Raw genomic sequence first — 20,611 nt, forward strand, 5'->3', positions numbered from 1 at the left:
CTATAAGTGGAATTCCTGGATCATGTATAGTTTTGATAGATATCGCCAAATTATTCTTTTCAGAGGATGCACCAATTTACATTTTCACTAAAATGTAAGGGATCACAGATTTTCTTCTATCATTACATTTATCCTGTAATAAATAAATAAATAAATAAATAATAAAGATTTATTTTATTTTTTTTTAAAGATTTTATTTATTTATTTGACAGAGAGAGACACAGCGAGAGAGGGAACACAAGCAGGGGGAGTGGGAGAGGGAGAAGCAGGCTTCCCGCTGAGCAGAGAGCCTAATGCAGGGCTCGATCCCAGGACCCTGGGATCATGACCTGAGCCGAAGGCAGATGCTTAACTGACTGAACCACCCAGGCATCCCAATAAATATGATTTAAAAAGCTGCTCTTCACATGCTATGGTCTCAATGTTTGTGTCCCCCCCAAATTCACATCCTGAAATCCTAACCCCCAAAGATGATGGTATTAAGATGATAGGGCCTTTGGAAGGTTCTTACATTATGAGGGTGAAACTCTCATGAATGGGATTAGTGTTCTCATGAATGGGAAAGAGACCCCACAGAGATCCCTTGCCCTTTTCGCCATGGGAGGGCACAGCTAGAAGGTGCCAGTTACAAACCAGGAGGAGGATCCTGACCAGAATACAACCATGCTGGCACCTTGATCTTGGACTTCCCAGTCCCCAGAAAGGTCAGAAATAAATTTGTTGTTTATAAGCCACCTGCTCTGTGGTAGTTTGTTATAGCAGCCTGCATGGACTAAAAACACACCATCAGAGGTAGGTGTCTTCTCCATTCTCCCAGGTCCATGCTGAATCTGGCCTCATTGGTGAGTCTCCTAGCACCTGGGATTTCCCCCTTCCCCTACTTTATAACATTGGCTGTCCTCTCTTCTCACTGTCCTGAGACATTTTCCTTAAACTCTCATATTCTCTAGCACTTGAATTATTACTTAATTCTTCTTGAATATATGTAGCATGTCTTCAGTTAGGCAGTAAGTATCTTTTCTACAAAGATACTGATATTCTTTAAAAACATCTAGAATCCAACATATATTCTTAGGAATAGTCATCATCACCTTTTGAGTGTCTTATTCAGAGACATGATCACAAGTCTCTTTAAAGTGAGCTTGATGACTCAGCAATTAAGAGTCCTACACTTCCATGAATGATAAATGTTGTCATGTTTGTCTTAAAACTATACATCTTTTTATGGTCCCACCCGAGACCAGGCCTTAATGCTCTTCTTGACTTCATGCTAGACATCTCACTTCCTTTTCAGAATGTGAAGACTGGAATACATCCAGCTTTATACGCATTAGCTTGCATATCCATGCTTACTGATCTGAGAACAGTCCTCTCTCAGAGGAAAGTCCCTTTGTTTCCTCAGAGCTGTCTTGGGGACCACTCCTTCTCTCTCACCCTCCCTCCTTCAGATCTCCAATTTGTACAACACGATTTTGACTTTTTTATTGGTGTTGTCCTAAAAGAAGCTATAGAGTAAGAGGGAAGGAAAGTTTTCAATACATTCTTTTGAAGAAAATACTTTTTTCGGTATTTACCGAAAATATTTTTTCGGTATTCGCACAGAACTAAGAGTATGCTGCATAAACAGCAACCATGAAGTAAAGAACTAGGAAGGTAGCTGCAGACATTCCCAGTACTTTTTCCACTGGGACATTAAACTGGGTGTGGTTTTATAAAGCCCAGAAAACAAGACAGTGGACATGCTGGTGCACCAAGGAACAAAATAAATAATATTTTATTAAATTAATGCAGGTGTAAACAATGGCAATTAAAATGCAGAACTAAATATCCTCTCTGCATATGTCATTTAGAGTGAAACACAAGACAAGGAGATAAAGTGCCTTACAAATCCAACACCGTAAGAGGGCATTAACATTTAGGAATGGAGTGAATAGACTGTTCCTGCTCAGCCAGAATGCTCCTTATACGTCACACAAAGGATATTGTCATACAAACAAGGGATGCTGTACAGATAAACATGTACGAAAAGATAACAGAAAGAGTTCTGTTGGAGATTCTGGTTCTTCAGCCTTGACATGTGGCAAAACAAAGGTTTTCTTTGTCGATAAACCAGGTGAACGTTTGGCCAAGAGAGCAGGAATACGCTGGGAGGCATGGGAACCTCAAAGCCTTTGAAATGCAACATCTTAGATCTATGTAGTGATGAGAACTGGTCAGACTAAGGGGTTCAGGCACAGCTCATGGCCTTTTCTAGCAGAGGCGAGAGTCAAGGTACATTACTGGAATTTCCAAAAAAACAAAAACAAAAAGCCCACCCCTGTCTTTTTACACCTGCAAAATCAAAGTCTAGTTCTTCTACTCAAGAGAAAACAGATAGGAAAAAACACAAGTTCCAGACATGATTCTATCATGCAGAATTAGTAATAAAGTCATCCTTTAGGAGTAGGCTGACCCAGTGTACCCTGGAGAACCCAACGGTCTCACTTTGGGAAATGCAAAATAAACCAAATCCAAACTCAGTCATAGAGCAATCAGTCAACAAATGCTGGTTGTCCAAATGTCAATGAAGTACATATTTAGCATGTACTAAGTCTTATAAAAGATACTAACAGGCCATGGAAATGCTGATCTAGAAATAAACAAGGCACAGGGCCTGGCCCCTGGGAACTTCACATTTGTTCCAATGGTCCCATAAGATATAATACATTAAATAAAAATAGCAAAGTGCACAGCAGACGAATAGTGTGTTACCACTTATGTGAATAAAAAATATACTTTATATATATATATCTACATATATTCATAGACTATCTTTAGAAGACTACAAAAACAAAAGACAAGAGTGGCTGCTTCTGGAAAGGAAATCCAATGGCTAGGAGGATGGAATGGGGACTTTTTAATGTCTCCTCTCGGACCTTCTGAATTTTGAATCATGGAAAGCTTTGAATTCAAACTTTAGCAGCACTTAAATAAAAAAAGAGAGAACTGCTGAACAATACCAACACCATATACATAAGCATCAGATTGCATGGCAAAGGCAAATAAATCAGACATAAATATAATGATAGAAAAGGAACTCAAGAGTTATTTTCCACAATTTTTAAAAATACCGACTTACCCCCATAAACTAAAATCACTTTGATTAAAATGTATTTTCAGGGGCGCCTGGGTGGCTCAGTCGTTAAGCGTCTGCCTTCGGCTCAGGTCATGATCCCAGGGTTCTGGGATCGGGCCCCGCATCGGGCTCCCTGCTCGGTGGGAAGCCTGCTTCTCCCTCTCCCACTCCCCCTGCTTGTGTTCCCTCTCTCACTGTGTCTCTGTCAAATAAATAAAATCTTAAAAAAAAAAAAAAATGTACTTTCACCTTCCAGGGAACACACTGACGGGCTGTCCAGGGCATGCCCTCCCTTTGTCAGCCTTTCTAGACTCTCCTCTTCATGTCGTCATTCTCCTCCAATACCTTATGCTATGACACTGCATTAAACTGTAATAATGAATTTCCTTATCAATCTCCCCATGATACTATGAGCTCCTAGAAGAGAGGTTCTTTGTCTTGCTCAATCACTGCCCGGCACATGGGTGCTTCCTAAATGTTTTCTGAATGAATTTCCTAAAGCAAAACACAGCTCTAGACTTTATTCTAAAAGGACTGTGGGTGACAGCTGTGGAAATCTGAGGTCTGCTACTTACGGACTCAGGCCAGTTACTTTAGCTCTCTTGCTCCCTCAGCTGTGAAACGGGTTTGAAAAGAGTGCTTACCACAACACTGCTAGCCTAGGCATTAAGTGAGATTCTGTGTGTAGGATATCACATCGTTGTTAACACTGATACTTAAAATGGAACAGATACTGCAGTAACATATCTTACCTTAGGGTCCGAGAATAAGATTATTCGAGGCAACCAAAGTACTGGTGGGTTAAACAAGGTAATATCCTATACAAACCACGGGCCTGTTCTCTACGCTTCTTACGTCCTGGTGGCTGTGGAGGATACCACGCACCTTATAACTACTACACATTTTACTGAACATGCACAATTCACTAAGCAGTAAGTTCAGTTTTGTGACAACATTTTAACTTCTTCTACAATATATCTTCAAAAGAAATCATTCACAACCACACTCACGTGACAAGACTCCAAAGACTCAAAATAAATAGAAATAACATACTTAAATACTGTTGCAACACTGGGACTCTCAGTCATACAGACGACAGAGACGTTGAGTGAAGGCAAAGGGCACTTCTGCAGGAACTGACCATTAAATCAGGGAATCTCAACTTGTTTTCCTAGGATGAGCGATGGACGATTTGTGTGGGGGCTCATCTTTCAGAAGCGTCCCTCCTCTCTCCCGTAGGCACCCATGAGTCTCCCAGTCATTTTGAAGTACCAAGGTCTCCTTTCAGGCTACCCGCTCTGCTCCTTCTTGCTTTGTTCTCCTCCTCTTCTCTCCCAGCTTCCGCTGTTGAGTGATTGGATCTGGTAAGTCCTAGAGCATCTGCAGCTCGCCTGGCCCACTGCACTGCTCTGGTCATGCATAGCTCTGCCAAACTCAAACCACAGGCTGAGAATCCCTGCTTTAAGATCAGGAGTTTCAATGCTGGTTTATGTCTCTTCAAATTGTATATCTGGAGAATAATAATGACAAACATAACTCATATTTGCTAGATGATAGAATATATTTGCAATGAGAGAGACGCAGATTATATTTATGTCCAATTATCTTTATATAATAAAGTGTAACCAACCATCTGGTTTGCCCGGGTTTGTTCTGGTTTAAAACCAAGAGTCCCATGTCCTGAAAAACCCCTGGATTATGGGCAAATCAAGAGAGATGGTTGGTCACCCTAGGATACTCCAAACAACATTCACTATTTAGTTTTATAAAACAGTTGAATGGAATTGACCACATAATGAAACCTGCCTGAGCTCATCCAAACTACTTAGATTACTTTAAATTAGGGCTTGTTGTGAAGTTTGGTTTCTAACTGTATTAAAAAGAATTAGAAATCTTAATATAACTTTATTCTTAGTTCAATCAGGTTGGTAAGGTCTTTCTGACCTTTTATAAATGGAGACATTTTTGGTGAAATGAATTTAAGTGGATAAGTTAAGAGTAAAGTTTTATGGTCAGGCTAGTGGACTCCAAAGCCTGATTTCTGTCAGGTATGAGTCCTTGGGCAATTTGATATATTTTCTTGACTCTCTGGTGTTTTCTACTGTAAGATGGGAAATATCCTAGTATTTCTCTCTTTGATTTTGTTGGGGGGAGATTAAACGAGGCACTGCATATGAAGCAGTTAACATAGTGCCTACTACTCAAGTTTTAACTCTCTTTCTCTCTCTCTCTCTCTGTTACTCACCCACATAAGTCAACTTGGTCCCCTTTTGCAGGGAGGTGTTAGGATGCAGAGCTATAAATCTAGCAGAGAGAAGATGCCTCCTGCTCCATCCCCAAAGATGCTCACCACTCTACACTCCAGGGCCATCTCTAAATCTCCTTGGACTACAGGGAGAGTTCTTATATTAGAATTGTGAGGCAAAGAGGGGTCAGTAGCTCCAATAGCCAGCATTCTTTAAAGTGAGGAGAGATTATGGCTGATAGCTTTCTCCTTGTTATTACTTTAACTTTTTGTTTCTTTTTCTTTCAACTTCCTAACCCCTGCTAATATTCTTACCATCTTGTTTCTTTGAGTTCCTATCTCGGATGCCACATTCTTCCACATCCATCATTTTCCCTTGAGGAAAAAAAGGTCATTTTTATTCCCATGTAATACAACTCTACATCCCACATAGTGACTCAAGTTTAAATTCCAAGTTCCTATGAAACATTTTTAATCCCCTAGGAAATCTGGTAGACTTCTGAATTTATTCCATGGGTTCCAAGCCCTGAGGTCAATTCAACAATTTAGGGCATATGCTTTTGCTCCTAGATTTTATTTTATTTTTTAAGTTTATCTATTTTTTTAGTAATCTCTACACCCAACGTAGGGCTCGAAGTCACGACCCCAAGATCAAGAGTCGCATGGTCTTTTCTCCATCCTTCCCTCAAAGATAGACCATATACTGAGGCACTTTATTATACATGTTTTCTAGCCACTCCTAATGATGACTAATTACTTTTCATGGGAAATATTCAAAATGCAAGTTGGCAAGAGTTACTTCCTTGGACAAATCAACTCCATCTCAGGATCATCATTATCATTGGACCTTGAGCTTTCTATTCTGGCTAATTGTCTCAGTTCTGTTAAATACCTATTCTTTAGAAATAGCTGACCTCTACTCAATTACACCACTTTCCCAGATCCACCCATCCTTTTAAGGGGCTGTGGGGAATTTTTCAACCACCATTGGAATTCCCTTCCATCTTCCACTTCCCTATTTGACCTCAGATAACTCTACATACAGATCATCACTGGATCCCCTGGTATACTTCTCAAAGTATTGGGGAAATGTCTACTTTGAATCATCTTAAAATGGGAGGAAATTATTTGAATAGATGCATTTTCCTGTGTTTTAATTGTTCCCATGGGCAAAAAGAGAAATAAACACATGCAAATTGCTTTGAAAACTATATAGCACCCTCTGACAGAAATCTTGTAAAATACTCTATGGTAAAAGCATCACTGCTCTACAGACAAAAACTATTTTTATTCCTCAGGGTGCCCGGAAACCAGCTCAATATAACAGTGCAACTAATGCAAGACTCAAATTCAACTGAAGCCGACAGGCATTTTAGCTTTTTGTCCCTTACTCTAAGTCTGTGGTTATTTGCATGATGGAAAGAAACTGTACGAAGTTTGGTCTTCTTCACCCTCTGTACATACCCATTCTCGCACCTCTCACCCCACACACATGATCTTCACCCAGCAATCCTGCTCAGCTTCACTGTCATTGCTATTGAATAGTGGAATGTCTTTGTGCCACCTTGCAAAGGCCAATCAGGTTTCCCTGCAGCTATGATCCAACTGTCACCCCCTTGGAAATGCTCCCACAAGTGTTCACTGCCACCTTCCAAGGCAAGCTATGCTGCAGGACAATGAAACGAGTATGACTGGAGTAAGAGATGAGACACAGTTTCACATGGCAGTGTAGCTGAAGCCCACTTTGCATAAACGGAAGAGAATGCTAATAGGAAGGCAGCATTTTATAAACCCGTGTTTCCTGATTGTGCCACCAGCATTCTGGGGAGGAGAGTTCCCTGCTACCTGGGACTGAGCCGCACATTACAGAAGGCTGAGCACCCCTGGCGCTGCCTATAAGTGCCGCCGTGAGAACAGGAGCAGCCCTGTACATTGCCCCATATGCCCAGTGGAGACCACTGCAATAAAGGAGATACCATTTCTCTTGAGACAGATGACTGCCAGAGTTACAGCAAGAAACACCAGGACAGCTCCCAGAACCACGAAGTGAGTCCTCTCATTTGGTGGAACTGGAGGGGGTTCTGAAAAACAAAAGAAAACAAAAAGAAACTAAAGATGAAATTTTGATGGGAAGGGGTCAAGAGAATAATCATCCTTGAAGTTGAATTTCGGTTAGCTTTGGGTTACAGTGAGTGGCTGGAATGGTGGGATGCTGGCAGGAAAACGGAGCAGCCCAGAAAAGTGGAAGCAGCCCAGGCTTTGGACAGATGGGTTGGGGTTTCATTCTGCTGCCACTCACTAGCTTTGAGATCTCAGGCAAATCCTTTCACCTGCCTACAAAATGGAAATGATAATAAATTTATTGGGAGGCCAATGTTTATGAAGTGCTTATCACACACACACAGGTAGTTGCCGCTCAGTACTAAATGGGAGGCTCGGTGACCTCCCTTGCATTCTTTAATCTAGAAGCTAGCAGCCTGTTGTACATGGTAAAGATGGGACAGGAAGGCCAACTGGCACTGCCCAAGAGCTTCCACCTCCTCATGTATGTGGCCACGATTCAGGGCCATTGCTTGCTATCTTTTCTTTCTCAGTTTGAACATCTCGGGACATCTAATTCTGGATACTTCTCACCAATCTGTCTGTGGTTCCGTGAAGGAAGAAAAGGGGTCCCCTAGCACACGATGCTCAGAGACTGCTAAGTCCCTCCTCCCTCCATTGGTCATGATCCCTGACGACATCGTTCAAGCTTTAAAGCCACAACAGTGGTCAGCCTTCCTCTAGTAGCTTACAGTTTACAAAGCCTGTTTGTATCTATTTTATTTCAATCTCAAAATAAGTTCAGTTTAGACATGCAAGATGTTAAAAAAAATCTGAGGTGATAGATGAGGAAAGAGACCCCAAGCAGTTAGGTGAATAACCCTAAGTCTTCCCATAGATAAGTTGTCATAAAGCAACTTTTAAATGGCAGGAACCCATGAACGCAGCCCTAGCTACCGAAGTGACTCATAACCCAGTAAGCGCATCTCTTTAAGTTTCTCGACTTTTTTTTTTTTTTGTACTCTTCTCATTCACGGGACCATCCTGTATTGCCTTTTCCTATTGGTTGACTTTTCCACCCGAGTTCTTAGTTGTTTTTTCTGAAGTAGCTGAAGCTATACTGGCAACATCTGCTAGAAGAGGGGGCATTGAGAAGTGCTTTTCAGAACACCTCTGGGTTTATGTTAACATCATGCTCTCCTGCCTCACTTTCTCTAAAGGTCTCAGCCTCTCATCAGACTATGCATCCCACCGTACCCACTCCTATAGGGTAGTAAGAAAAAAAATAATTGAGTCTGTAAGGGCAAGAGCCTCAAATCATTTTCATACGCTGTAGCTCATTCGCCCCTATGGTAACCTTGCCTGAGAGTTTATAACTGTTATAACTAGGGAAAGTGAAGCACACAGAAGTTGAGGAGCTTAGGCAGGGACCACAACCTTATGTCTTACACACTAAGGAGATAGACCACCTTGTGTTGAAATGTCATAGACTATCTTGGGGGTGGGGTGGACAGATGGGGTATGATCCATTTGCTTGTTACCACAGAAACCCTGGAAAGAGAGGAGCAGCTCTGATGTGCTGGGATCTGGATTCCTGAAACACTGCCTGAGCTGAGTCTTCCTCAGACCATTTCCTACATGGGATCGGATTGTCTTATCTGTTTCTTATCTATTTCCCAGAGAGTGTGAACAGTGTCTTACTCTTCTATGAGCCCCTGCTGCCTGGCATATAGGGCTTATTCGATAAATATCTGCTGAATGTTTATTAAATAGCAATATGACTTGGATGAATGGAGAGGAGGAAGCATTTTGTAAATAGAGTGTTATATATGCATTCACTTATTTAATGAATGATGGATGCCTACAATGAACAGGCACCATGCTGAGGCCATAGGACAGCAGTAGGCACATTTGAATAGAGACATTCAGAATATTACCTGGAATGACCAACTTAGCAGTATTGTTTCTGTTTCCCTCAGGACCTGATCTTCGAAAAGTGCAGTAGAAAATCTCGTAAGCTGTTGTGTTGATTCTCAGTGTGCTGGTCACATTGAAAAGCTTCTCCTCCCTGTTGGAATTAGTGATGGTGGTTTTGCCACTCAGGACTTGATGGTCACTGCTTGTCCAGATGACTTCAGCCTCAGGGAAACCCTCAGCCTGACACATTAGTTCATGTTCAGAGGTGACAGGATCCACAGAAATTCTTTGGTTGATTTTGCGGTATGGGGCTAGGTCATGAGCAAAAAGAAGTCAGGGCTTTCACTTAGGACAAAACTAGATATGTGGCTTGGTGTTGTCTACATTAGGAAAAGTACCAATTCAGGTGGGTTCTCAGAGAAATAAGTTTGATGTTCAGATGTCTCAGCAGTGAGGAACCCCTGTTAGCTCTGCTTCAACTCGCCCGTTCATAGTTGGGCTACGTTTGAGCTCAAAGGAACAGCTACCTAAAATCATATTGCTATTTTTATTGGGCTCCAAGTAAATGCACAGATTAAAGAGAATTGTCATCTTTAAACCAATAGTCTTTCTATCCAAATATAAAATATGTCTGTCCATTTAATCAAGTCTTTGTATCTTTCTCATAATGCTTTATAGTTTTTGCATAGGGCCAACCCATTTCTTCTTAAATTTACTCCTGGATATTTTCTTTTTGTTGTTGTAATGCTGCCTTCATAACATGAACCTCTCCAGCTGGCCAGCATGGTTTTCTTAGACTTTATTTAATAAACAGAAAATCTGATTTTCATGTGGCATTCACTTTTCCAACTGTGAGTCAATGATCAGAAATTAAGTATGAAAAGAATATAGTATCATTATAAAAACTGGTATGTGCTCCTGGATAATACTTTTTAAAGTTTAAATTTATTTTTTACCTCAAAATAGCTTTAGATTTACAGAAAAATGGCAAACATAGTAGAAAGTCCCCACATACCTATCACCCAGTTCCCTCCTACTGTTAACATCTTATATTACCATGGTGCATTTGTCATAACTAAGGAACCAATGTTAGTACATTACTATTAGCTAAACTTCACATTTCATTCCATTTCACTTTTTTCCCTAATGTCCTTTTTCTATTCTAGGATCTCATCCAGAATACCACATTATGATACTTATTTTTTGAACTTTTTATGCTGGCTATTTGAATAAATCATTTAAATAATTATTATACTCAAGAAAGTTAGTTTAAATTTTAGATCATCGATTAAAATTTAGCTCATTGGTTTGGGACCCTTTTAAGATTAAGATACCATGTGTACTATTTTAGTAGATTATTTAATGCATTTACATCCCCTAAGATCTTTATTAATGTTTATTCATGACAAGCATGGTAACGTGTCATTATTCTATTGGTATAATCTTTATTTTACTCCTACTACTTTAGTGTAACCACCAGTGATCCACCCAGAGCCCTGACTCTCCATTCCTTTACAAAACGTATAACAATGGCTTTGTGACAAGATATATTCACAGAGATTTAATACAAAACACTAAGAATCAAACAAGACTGAAATAACTATGTGATATTTTTGTGCTCTTAAATCAATGAAACCACCAATAGAAACACTGGAAATCAACATAATTACAATTTCAAAACACATAATGATTCTCATGAGTACTTGAGTCCTCAACCTTGTATCTGTTATATTTAAGAATCCTTTAAAAAAATAAATCCACCGATTATACTTCCTGAAATAGTATTACCATAACAGGGTCTGGTTCACATAGCACAGAGCTTGATTTCTGGGCAATTTAGTTTTCAAGACTAAAATCACAGATAATGGTAAAGTATTAAAGGTAAAATGTTTGCTTTTTTACTCTTATAATTTTAACAGAATAATAAAGGAGAACGTTGCTTCATGCCTAAGCGTATGTATAAATGTGGTATACTTCTCAGGGCCCAAGAAACGAGTGGAATAGTTCTACTCATTGATTAGATATCCACTGTTCTAGTCTCTAAAGTAGAGCACATGTGTTGGGATATTGGAAGAAAACATTAGAGCTTCCACTTATATATTTTTATCATAATAATTAAGAAATAATCTAAGCTTAATAAACTTTACGAATTGACACTGGGCCTCACTTCGTATGCCACATGAGGGTCTTAGGGGAAGAGGGAAGTTTTATAACACCAAAGGGAGAATAGTGACTCCTTTGGGCTTATTACAGATTTCCAGATTCTCTTATTTAATTTTAACTAGACTCACCTGCTTACAAAATGAACTGATTAAAAATTTTCCCACAACGAAACTGAGGATGTAATACTAATACTTCAAGCACAAACCACAAGGAAGTGGCAGGAGGGACAATTTTTACCACCACTTTATGAAGTTAAAACAATAAGTACCTAGTTGGACCTGATAAGGTATTGGTTTAAAAACCCTCCAGATTGTAGATAATGCTGCTATAAACACTGCGGTGCATGTATCCCTTTGAATTAGTATTTTTGTATCGTTTGGGTAAATGCCTAGTAGGGCAATTGCTGGATCACAGGGTAGTTCTATTTTAACTTTTTGAGGAACCTCCATACTGTTTTCTTACAATAGCCAAATTATGGAAACAGCCCATTTGTCTGCTGACTGATGAATGGATAAAGAAAATGTGGTATGTATGTGCATATAAACACACACACAAAGAGACACACATACACTGGAAATATTACTCAGTCATAAAAAAGAATGAAATCTTTTTTATTTGCAAAGATGTGGATGGAGCTATAGAGTACAATACTAATTGAAATAGTCAAAGAAAGACAAAAACCATATGATTTCACTCAGTGGAATTTAAGAAACAAAACAAATAAGCATGGGGAAAAAAGAGAGAGAGAGGTAAATGAAGCAACAGACTTCACTATAGAGTACAAACTGATGGTTACCAGAAGGGAGGTGGGGGGAGGGATGGGTTGAATAGGTGATGGGGATTCAGAAAGGCACTTATGAGGAGCACTGGCTGTTGTGTGAAGTGCTGAATCCCTATACTGTACACCTGAAACTAAAGACAAAAACCAAACCAAAAACTCAAGATTGTCAAGACCATCCACCTTTGTTAACAATGAATTTCACCTTGAAGTATTAGCTACTGATAGTGAATCATCATAATTAGCAAGGCATTAAAATACGATTAAATTTTTATTTCTATCTTTATACATTTATAGAATGTACAATGCATTAGGTTGAACCATATGAAGTTAGTGATGTTCAACTTCTTTTACCTTTTAAAAATGTCAATTTCTTATGCTATATCCTTTACATTAGCACAAGTATATCCTTTCTAACTATACACATACACAAATACACACGTATTAGCTAACATGCTTTACTGATGGAGCAGGTTATCAAAAACATTTGCAGACTCCCGGTTTACTAGATGTAGAGTACACATGTGCTAATCCAATGGTCACATCAAGACCAAGAAAAGCTCACTGTAGTTTTGAAGTCAATATACAACTTCATACACACTCTGGAGGTATAAATACTGGGAGTAAAACCTGGTTGTTATGGGCACAGACTTCAGAACTAGATTACCTGGGTTCAGAACCTGGCTTTACCACTTAATGGCTGAGTGAACTTGGGTAAATTACTTAATTTCTTTGGGCCTCAATTTAATCCTTCATAAAATGAGAATAACACCACACACATCATTGAATCTAAGATGCCATCTATTGAAAGACACACTTAGATACAGAGATAGTAAAATGTGAAAACATACATCTTAGAGATAATGAAGCCCCTACCCCATAGAGTCATTGAGGATTAAATGAGTTAGTATAGGCAAAATGCTTAGGACAGGGCCTGGCACATAATAAGTACTACATAAGTGTTAATTACTACTATGATTACTACTAGAGCTGCCCCTCCTCCTCTTCTTACTACCAACACTGAAGTGTACTCATGTAATAGTCTTCAGAAAGTACTGGCAATTCCTCATGAACAGACTTTGAAATAAGTTTTCACATATTCAAACCTGTTCATGTTTCAAAAATTTTCCCCTATCCTATTTGAGGAACTATTTCATTCATTCATTCAACAAATATTTTTTGTGTGCTCTTGTCAAACTCCTCCTGAATGCCAAGTCCTAGGGATAGAGCAGTGAATAAAACAGACCAAAATCTCTGCCTTTGTGGAGTACATATTCAAGAAAGAGGAGAGCGATAATAAAACAGGTGCACTTATATGTGTTAGATGGGGAGGAATAGGTTACATGATACATTAGATGGGGAAGAACACTATAGAAAAAAATCTAAAGGCTGGCTGGTGAATCAGGGAGAGATGGTGTTGGTGGGGAATGATGGCAGTTAATCCTGGGTTCATATGAACAAATTAGCTTTATCAGGATAGCTATGCAATACTTTGTTCTTTCAGTTGCCTAATTCCATCTAAGGTCTTTAAAGTATAAATGGGTATTTCATTTTCCTCACTATTATGTTTGATGATTAAGGAAAAATAGCATTCTCAATTGGAAGTCAGATGCCTGAGAGTATGATATTTAAACTGATAAACACAAAAGGTGCAATAATACCCACAGTGATAATAATAATTGAGTTAATCCAAAACTAAACTCTTAACACATTTCAGTTTTGAAATGCTTCACCTATAAAATCCCATGGTGAGTAAACTCCCTGTGGGGAAGCTGTGCTGCCACGTTTGCCGTGATGGGAAGAGAAGTGTTACTGTGAAATCATTTGCATAGAGCGGTGACTCAGGAATTGTACTTCCTTGAGTTGTGAAGCTCATGCAAGAGGACTATTTCCATTGGTGACACTGCCTCAATGCAAGTGAAGCCTGGTGGCTGGCTTGCTCTCGGGGTAGCTCAACTCAACACCCAAGACCACTGTGTGCAAATGACCACAAAATGGACTGGGACTAGGATGCCAATTTAGTAATTTATAATATAAAACGAAATGGTCAAAACAAATCAGATCCTCAAATCTGGCTGGTCATCCGCTTTGCTCTATCAGGAACCCCTTCTTGGAAAAACCTTCAGTGCCAAAATGTTTCCTACTGTGTTGAGCCATAACAAAGGACATCACAGATCAACAGTGGACATTACAGAGCCCAGAGGACCTGAAAGAACACCCTTCCTTGTTACAGGACAGCTGTCCTACTCTTCGCATACTCCCTAAAGGCTGATGAGAGACCCTCACTTCTGGAAGCAGAAACCTACACTCTATACTTCCTTTCACCTGACTGCCAGGCTTATGTTCTTCCTCCCCAGCCCAGATCCAGCAATGCTAGTCATTCATGGAGCTAAGTGTTGATGATTTCTTTAAGGTCATGAAACACAGTCAGTGCCTGATATTTGCTGATGGGCTGGAGAAAAGTTAAAAATCCCAAACTGGGATTCCACCAGCTTGCTTTCATAAATATCACTGTTGTGGAGAAGTATATGGCAAAATATAATGAAAATTAAGTCTACTTCCCAATACAAGTGACATCTTCTTGACCACAGTAGCATTAATTGATCCAGAATCAGAAACCCAGTAATGTGCCATTAAAAGAGATGCATTTCTCCCAGTTGCTCTGTAATTTTGACTGAGTTTACAATGATCCTTTAACCCTTTATGATAAATGTAAACTTCTTCTACTTGTAATATTGATCTTCAGATTGAAGGTAGTTAAGCCAGAATGGAAAGAACAAGGAGTGATGACTGGATTCTGATCACAAATTCAAAGGTCATCATGTAAACAAAATAAGCAGGCAGATAATCTCAAAACTATGACTAGAGAGGGTAGATATCAGCTCAGTTTCAGAAAATAATTTCAAAAGGCTATGGAAGGGAGGTCCAAGTGACCGGGTGTCACTGTGGAAAGTATGTGAGCAGAAGATCCCTTAGGGGGATTTCTGTTCTTCAGGAGTTTGGATTAGCTGCTCTTACTTAGGATCCTTTCATCTCTCAATTCTATGAGTCTTAACAGTGAAAGTAGAGGGGGTCAGCTAAGGTGTTTTCCTTTTCTTATCTAGTAGCAACACAAAACTTTGAACGCAGGTGACCTGATGACATATTTGTGGGTCAGTACCTGGGAATTTGATACTCACAGTTCCTCTACAACACTCCAAGATGACAGCAGTGTAGATTTTCAAGATGAATATATGCCCAGTGAGCACAGCTTATACTGTCTCTAAAGAAGTTTCCTTTATGTTTGATATTATTTTTTGCCTTTATAGATTGACTTCAAGACTTTTTGAATGTGAACCTCACAGTGGGGTTTGTTTTTACTATATTAATTTGGATTTGACATAGAGAGGTATAAAAGCAGGAAAATGATGGCAGACTTAATAAAATTTAAAAAAAATTATAGTTGAATGAAAAAATTCCTGGAGGGACACACAAACAGTGGCTACTATCTTGACATGCCATGGAGGGCGGCAGTGAAGGGGGAAGGACACTTTTGTAATTCATGTTATTCCCTTCCATAGTGTCTGAATGATTTGCAAGTACATGTATCACTTTCATAAGAATAAAAAAGTAAAGACTAGGAATTTATTTTTAGGAGAACCGAACATACTGTGGAATATGGTCCTACCATGTCCAGCTCTGGATCTCCAGGGACTACCAAAGAGGAAGTGTTTGAGAAATGCTCATTGGAGGGGTGTATGAATGAATGAATGTGCAGATTGCCACTGTGGAGAGCAAGGTGGACTTCCAAGAAGGAAAAGTGCTCAGCACTGGGTTATGGTTTTCATAAAGACTGGGCCTCTTCCCCTGTATGTACTCTTACCATGAACTTTCAAAGTAATCCGCTTGTAGTCAGCACCGCCGTAGCCAATCAAGCAGCAGTAAACCCCGGCATCCTGCAACTTCACGTCTGTGATCTGAAGCGCAGCCTTCCCCAAGAAGAGCTGGTCCTTCAGCAGCTGGGCCCTCCGGCTGTAGCTGCTGTGCTGAACTTGCAGGTCTTCTTTCCCGTTCACAAACTGAATAATTTTCTTATCCTCCATTTCCCAGTAAACAATTAGTGCAAGCAGGTTTAACTGCTTTTCTATCGGGAATTTGCACTCCATGGTCACATTGCCGCCGTACTCCACCACATACAGGTCCTTGGACACTGTGATCGTAAATGCTGAAGAGAAAGATGACCAATTTTCAGAAGATGGGAAACTCCTCAAAAAATTTACAGATAGTTTCAGTAATTACCCCTGGGAAATGGATAGCAGGTAATGGACAAGTAGATAATGGGTTAATTTTCTTTCTTTCAGTTTGACCATATTCCCTATATCTTTGTCCAATGAAATGGGTTTATGAGATACAGAAGGAAAAACAATGTTTTCTCTACAAAAAAAGTTACATCCATCTTAAATAATTATTGTAGCTTTTAACTTATGGTTAAAATATTTAAAATACAGAACCTAATGAAAGGATCTGGTGTCTTACCTTTCAGCAAATGGCAGTAGGCCATGAATGCAAAGATGCTAAATATCTTCATCTTTCTCGAGTGACCTAATTATGGAAAGTGCAAAAAGAAAAATGCTTTATTCAATAATTGAACATCCAGGCATCATGGGTCTTGGCAGTTCTAAATGAAATAGTCTTCTGATAACCAGAAAAATGACTGATTGGTTAGTGTGGAAATGCAGCATGGAATTTAGAAGTTTAATACCTTTACTTATAACCCACAGTCCTATAAAACCAAGTGGAAAAAAGTTACTATGATGAGAATCTTTAAATGTAATTACAAGGCCTGAAAAAAAACTTATAATGAACACTCGAAAGAGGCCAAGAAGAAAATATTGCACTAAAATCCTCTCAACTATTTCATGTTTTTTCTGCAGTGGGACATATCTAGAAATCCAAACCTGCACTGTGCAAAATTTCAAAGCAAGGACAACCTGACTTCATATCTCCCACCTTTTAATGCTTTTATTCCACCCTTGCCTCTGAATATTTTCATCCTATCTTTAACTACTCAAGCCTTCCGTATCACCATCCCAGCTATGTCCCTTATCTCGCAGGTGCCATCCTTCAGAAATCTACTCTTCTGTCCTTGGCTTATTCCAAGTTATAAATCCTATTCTCTCAATAAACTGATTCCACTAGTAGCAGGAGTGAGAAGGAGAAACAGTTGAATTTGACCAATTCAGACTAAGATGTGAATGACTTACAGCTACTCTTTTAGGGGTATCTGCCTAGATTCTATTCTTCATTTTGTCATTCTGCTTGAAATTCCACCAATTCTTTAACTCAGCAAACATTGATTGAGCACCTCTTCTGTCCCAGGCACTGTTTTAGGTACTAGGAATACAGCAGTGAACAAGAAAGAAAAATCGCTCTCATTTTGGACCTTATATTCAAGTAGGGGAGTAAATAAAGATTTATACTGCATTTCAGCAAATTTGTTTATTTTTTTTAAAAAATTTTTATTGTTATGTTAATCACCATACATCACATCATTAGTTTTTGATGTAGTGTTCCATGATTCATTGTTTGCATATAACACCCAGTGCTCCATGCAGTACGTGCCCTCTTTGATACCCATCACCAAGCTAACCCATCCTCCCACCCCCCCGAAAACCCTCAGTTTGTTTATTAACACATTTCCCTCTTGTGTTATACATATATTTACACACTTCGAGAAGTCAGTTTTCCCTCTTAAGGTCTCTTTGACCCCCTTGTATACATATAAAAACTCACCAATGATCAATTAATCTATGCTACACATATAAGACAGAAGATTTATGCTCCTAATATATAAATAGCTCCTAAAAAATCAATAAGAACACCACACACAACCCAACAGAAAATGAGCAAAAGGTTCTAGCATACAGTTCAGAGAATAAGAAATACAAACGACATCTACACATCGGAAAGGATGCTCAATCTCAATTTTTTAAAAAGTGTAAGTTTAAAACATTAGGTACTATTTTTCACTTATTAGCTTAACCAAAATTATAAAGATTCCTAATATTTAGTGTTTGTAAAGATATGAACAAATGGGTTTTCTCACTGGGGGGTAGGTAGGAATGGTAGGAATGTGAAGTTACATAGCCTTTTTTGGAAGGCAATTTGATAATCTCCATTAAAATTTTAAATGTATATGATATATGAGCTTTCACTTCCTCTCCTAGAAATGTATCCTACAAAAACAAAAACATATATATAAACAATACATGTGAAGTGATGACATTGATAATTCTAGCCACAAACTGGGAATATTCCAGATAGCCTAACTAGTTAAATAAATGTTGTTATAGTCCTACAATGTAATACCACTAAGGACAGAATTGTATTGATTTTGCAAAGATGTAGAAAGTTGCAGAGTTGTACATGTAGAAATCTACTTTAGTTTAAAAACAAAGGAAGAAACATCTGTGTGTTTAGACATAGGAAATGTCCAGAAAAATCCATACCAACATGCTGATAGTGATTATCTCCAGGAGTGAAATCAGAGGGATGATAGGCAGGTTTTCACTTTTTTATACTTTTTTAAAGATTTATTTATTTATGAGAGAGATAGCAGGGAGAGAGGCAGAGGGAGATGGAGAGAAGATCCCAAGCAGCCTCCATGCTGAGCGAGGAGCCCCAAAAGAAGCTCGACCCCACGACCCTGAGATCGTGACCTGAGCCTAAACCAAGAGTCTGATGCTAAACTGACAGAGTCACCCAGATGCCCCATTTTTAAAATAATTTTTAAAAGGAAGAAAGGATGGGAGAAAAAGAAAAAAAGGGAAAGGAGATTGTTAATGATTTCTTTGTTGTTTTTCTGTGTCCACATTTTCAAATAAATAGATACGTTTTCCTCTTAGTAGAAAAAAAATAAACAAATTTAGTGAACCATTTCACCTTCTAAGCTGCAGAACGTTTGGGAGACAGAGTGGTAGAATGGAAAGAACCCTAGAAACTCACACATCAGAGTTGAGGTAGAATGATATTTGTTTATTTTTATGTCTTTCTTCATTATTTAAATAATAGAAACACAATATAGAAAATGAGAAAAGAAGGGGAAAATCACCCACTATTCCATTACTTTAACCCAGGAAACATTTGCTAACGCCTAGAAATAGTTTGGGTTCTCAAAATGCAGTGGGGTGGGAGCGAGGATTTCTACTTTCTAGTGGGTAAAGCCCATGTTGCTGCTAACCGTCCGACAATGCGTAGGACAGCCACCGCAGCAGGGATTTATCTAGGCCTAGGGGTCAATTGTGCCACGGCCGAGAAACCTTGCAACCACTGCGAGCATTCCAGTATACATTTTTCTTCTGGTCCTTCCCCCTATGAATCTTTGAAAAACAATTCTAATACATGTTTGGCTTATCATACATATAGGGTTGGGGTATCCTGGCTCTTACTTACAGCAGGAGGGCGCCTTAGGAGCTGCTGCAGGTGTGATGATTTACTCAGAGCAAACTGCCAGGGAGCAGCTAAGGGGGGACTAGGACCCAGGTGCTCGACCTCCAGCCTAGGAATTTCCCTCTAGACCCAGCTACATACCTCAGCACCATATTCATGAACGCGCGGAAACATATACCGACAAAACTGATACTAAGCGAAACCGAATCCCCCCGCCCCCCAAGAAGGGTCAAACGCCTTAGCTGTCCATATTAGCCCCAGCAGGTACGGGCTCCACCGCCGCGTGAAACCATCGCGCTTTCCCTGGCCCTTCTCTTCTCTCCATCCCAAAGAGAAGGTCTTCAGACCAGCTGCTTTTTAAAGGGCCACCCGAGGTGGCCAGAGGCACCGCTCGAGGGACGGACGCTCCCTACCTGCTGGCGGGGGGACCGGCGGCGGGTGCGGACGCTCGGCGCGCTGTGTCCGGGCGGCCAGGGCAGCTGCCCCGGGACACGCTAATGAGCCGGCGGGGGGAGGGGCCGATGTCCCCGCCCCCTGCCCGCCCCGCCCCCTGCCCGCCCCGCCCCCTGCCCCGGTCCGCCCCGCCGGGGGGGTTGGTTGCTTCCCTCCTCGTCGCCCAGCTTTAAAGTGGGGGAATTAGCGGATTCCGCACTCTTGGAAAAAAAATTAACGAAACAGAAAGTGAAACTTACCGTTCCGGTTTCTTGTAAATCAACTTTTAAAAAGAAAAGCTTCAAGGATTAAAGGAAACAACATCTATTTTTAAGATTTATTTATTTACTTGATAAGGAAAGAGCACAAGCGGGGGGAGCGGCAGGCAGAGGGAGAGGGAGTCGCAGGCTCCCCGCCGAGCAGGGAGCCCGATGCGGGGCTCGACCCCAGGACCCCCCAAGATCATGACCCGAGCCGAAGGCAGACGCTTAAC

The 20,611-nt window shown here is 40.0% G+C and overlaps 1 protein-coding gene across 2 annotated transcripts; it reads right to left on the reverse strand.

The window, feature by feature from the left end:
• Nucleotides 1-605: 605 nt before the first annotated feature.
• Nucleotides 606-20,169, reverse strand: CD274 (CD274 molecule). Of its 2 annotated transcripts, none has more exons than XM_064580119.1 (7): nt 20,100-20,169; nt 16,774-16,839; nt 16,121-16,462; nt 9,338-9,628; nt 7,337-7,441; nt 5,676-5,735; nt 606-4,459 (listed from the first exon to the last, which is right to left on the reverse strand). In XM_064580119.1, the coding sequence occupies exons 2-7, from the start codon at nt 16,823-16,825 to the stop codon at nt 4,374-4,376; spliced, it is 936 nt and encodes a 311-aa protein (XP_064436189.1). In that variant the 5' UTR covers nt 16,826-16,839; nt 20,100-20,169; the 3' UTR covers nt 606-4,373. The 2 variants fall into 2 exon arrangements, with proteins under 2 accessions (XP_064436189.1, XP_045738111.1); XM_045882155.2 differs by having other exon boundaries at nt 606-4,625.
• Between the last annotated feature and the right edge of the window lie 442 nt (nt 20,170-20,611).

Source organism: Mirounga angustirostris, unplaced genomic scaffold (genome assembly GCF_029215605.1).
Source record: "Mirounga angustirostris isolate CCGP_5_RB_7025 unplaced genomic scaffold, mMirAng1.0.hap1 SCAF_15, whole genome shotgun sequence".
Taxonomy (NCBI): domain Eukaryota; kingdom Metazoa; phylum Chordata; class Mammalia; order Carnivora; family Phocidae; genus Mirounga; species Mirounga angustirostris.

Excerpts from the sequence above, each read along its gene's own strand:
- CD274 (XM_064580119.1), bottom strand. The coding sequence starts at position 16,825 with ATGAAGATATTTAGCATCTTTGCATTCATGGCCTACTGCCATTTGCTG. Across the intron at positions 16,463-16,773 it reads CTACTGCCATTTGCTGAAAG|CATTTACGATCACAGTGTCC; the intron begins GTAAGACACCAG and ends CTTTCTCTTCAG. Across the intron at positions 7,442-9,337 it reads TGCTAAGTTGGTCATTCCAG|AACCCCCTCCAGTTCCACCA; the intron begins GTAATATTCTGA and ends TTTGTTTTTCAG.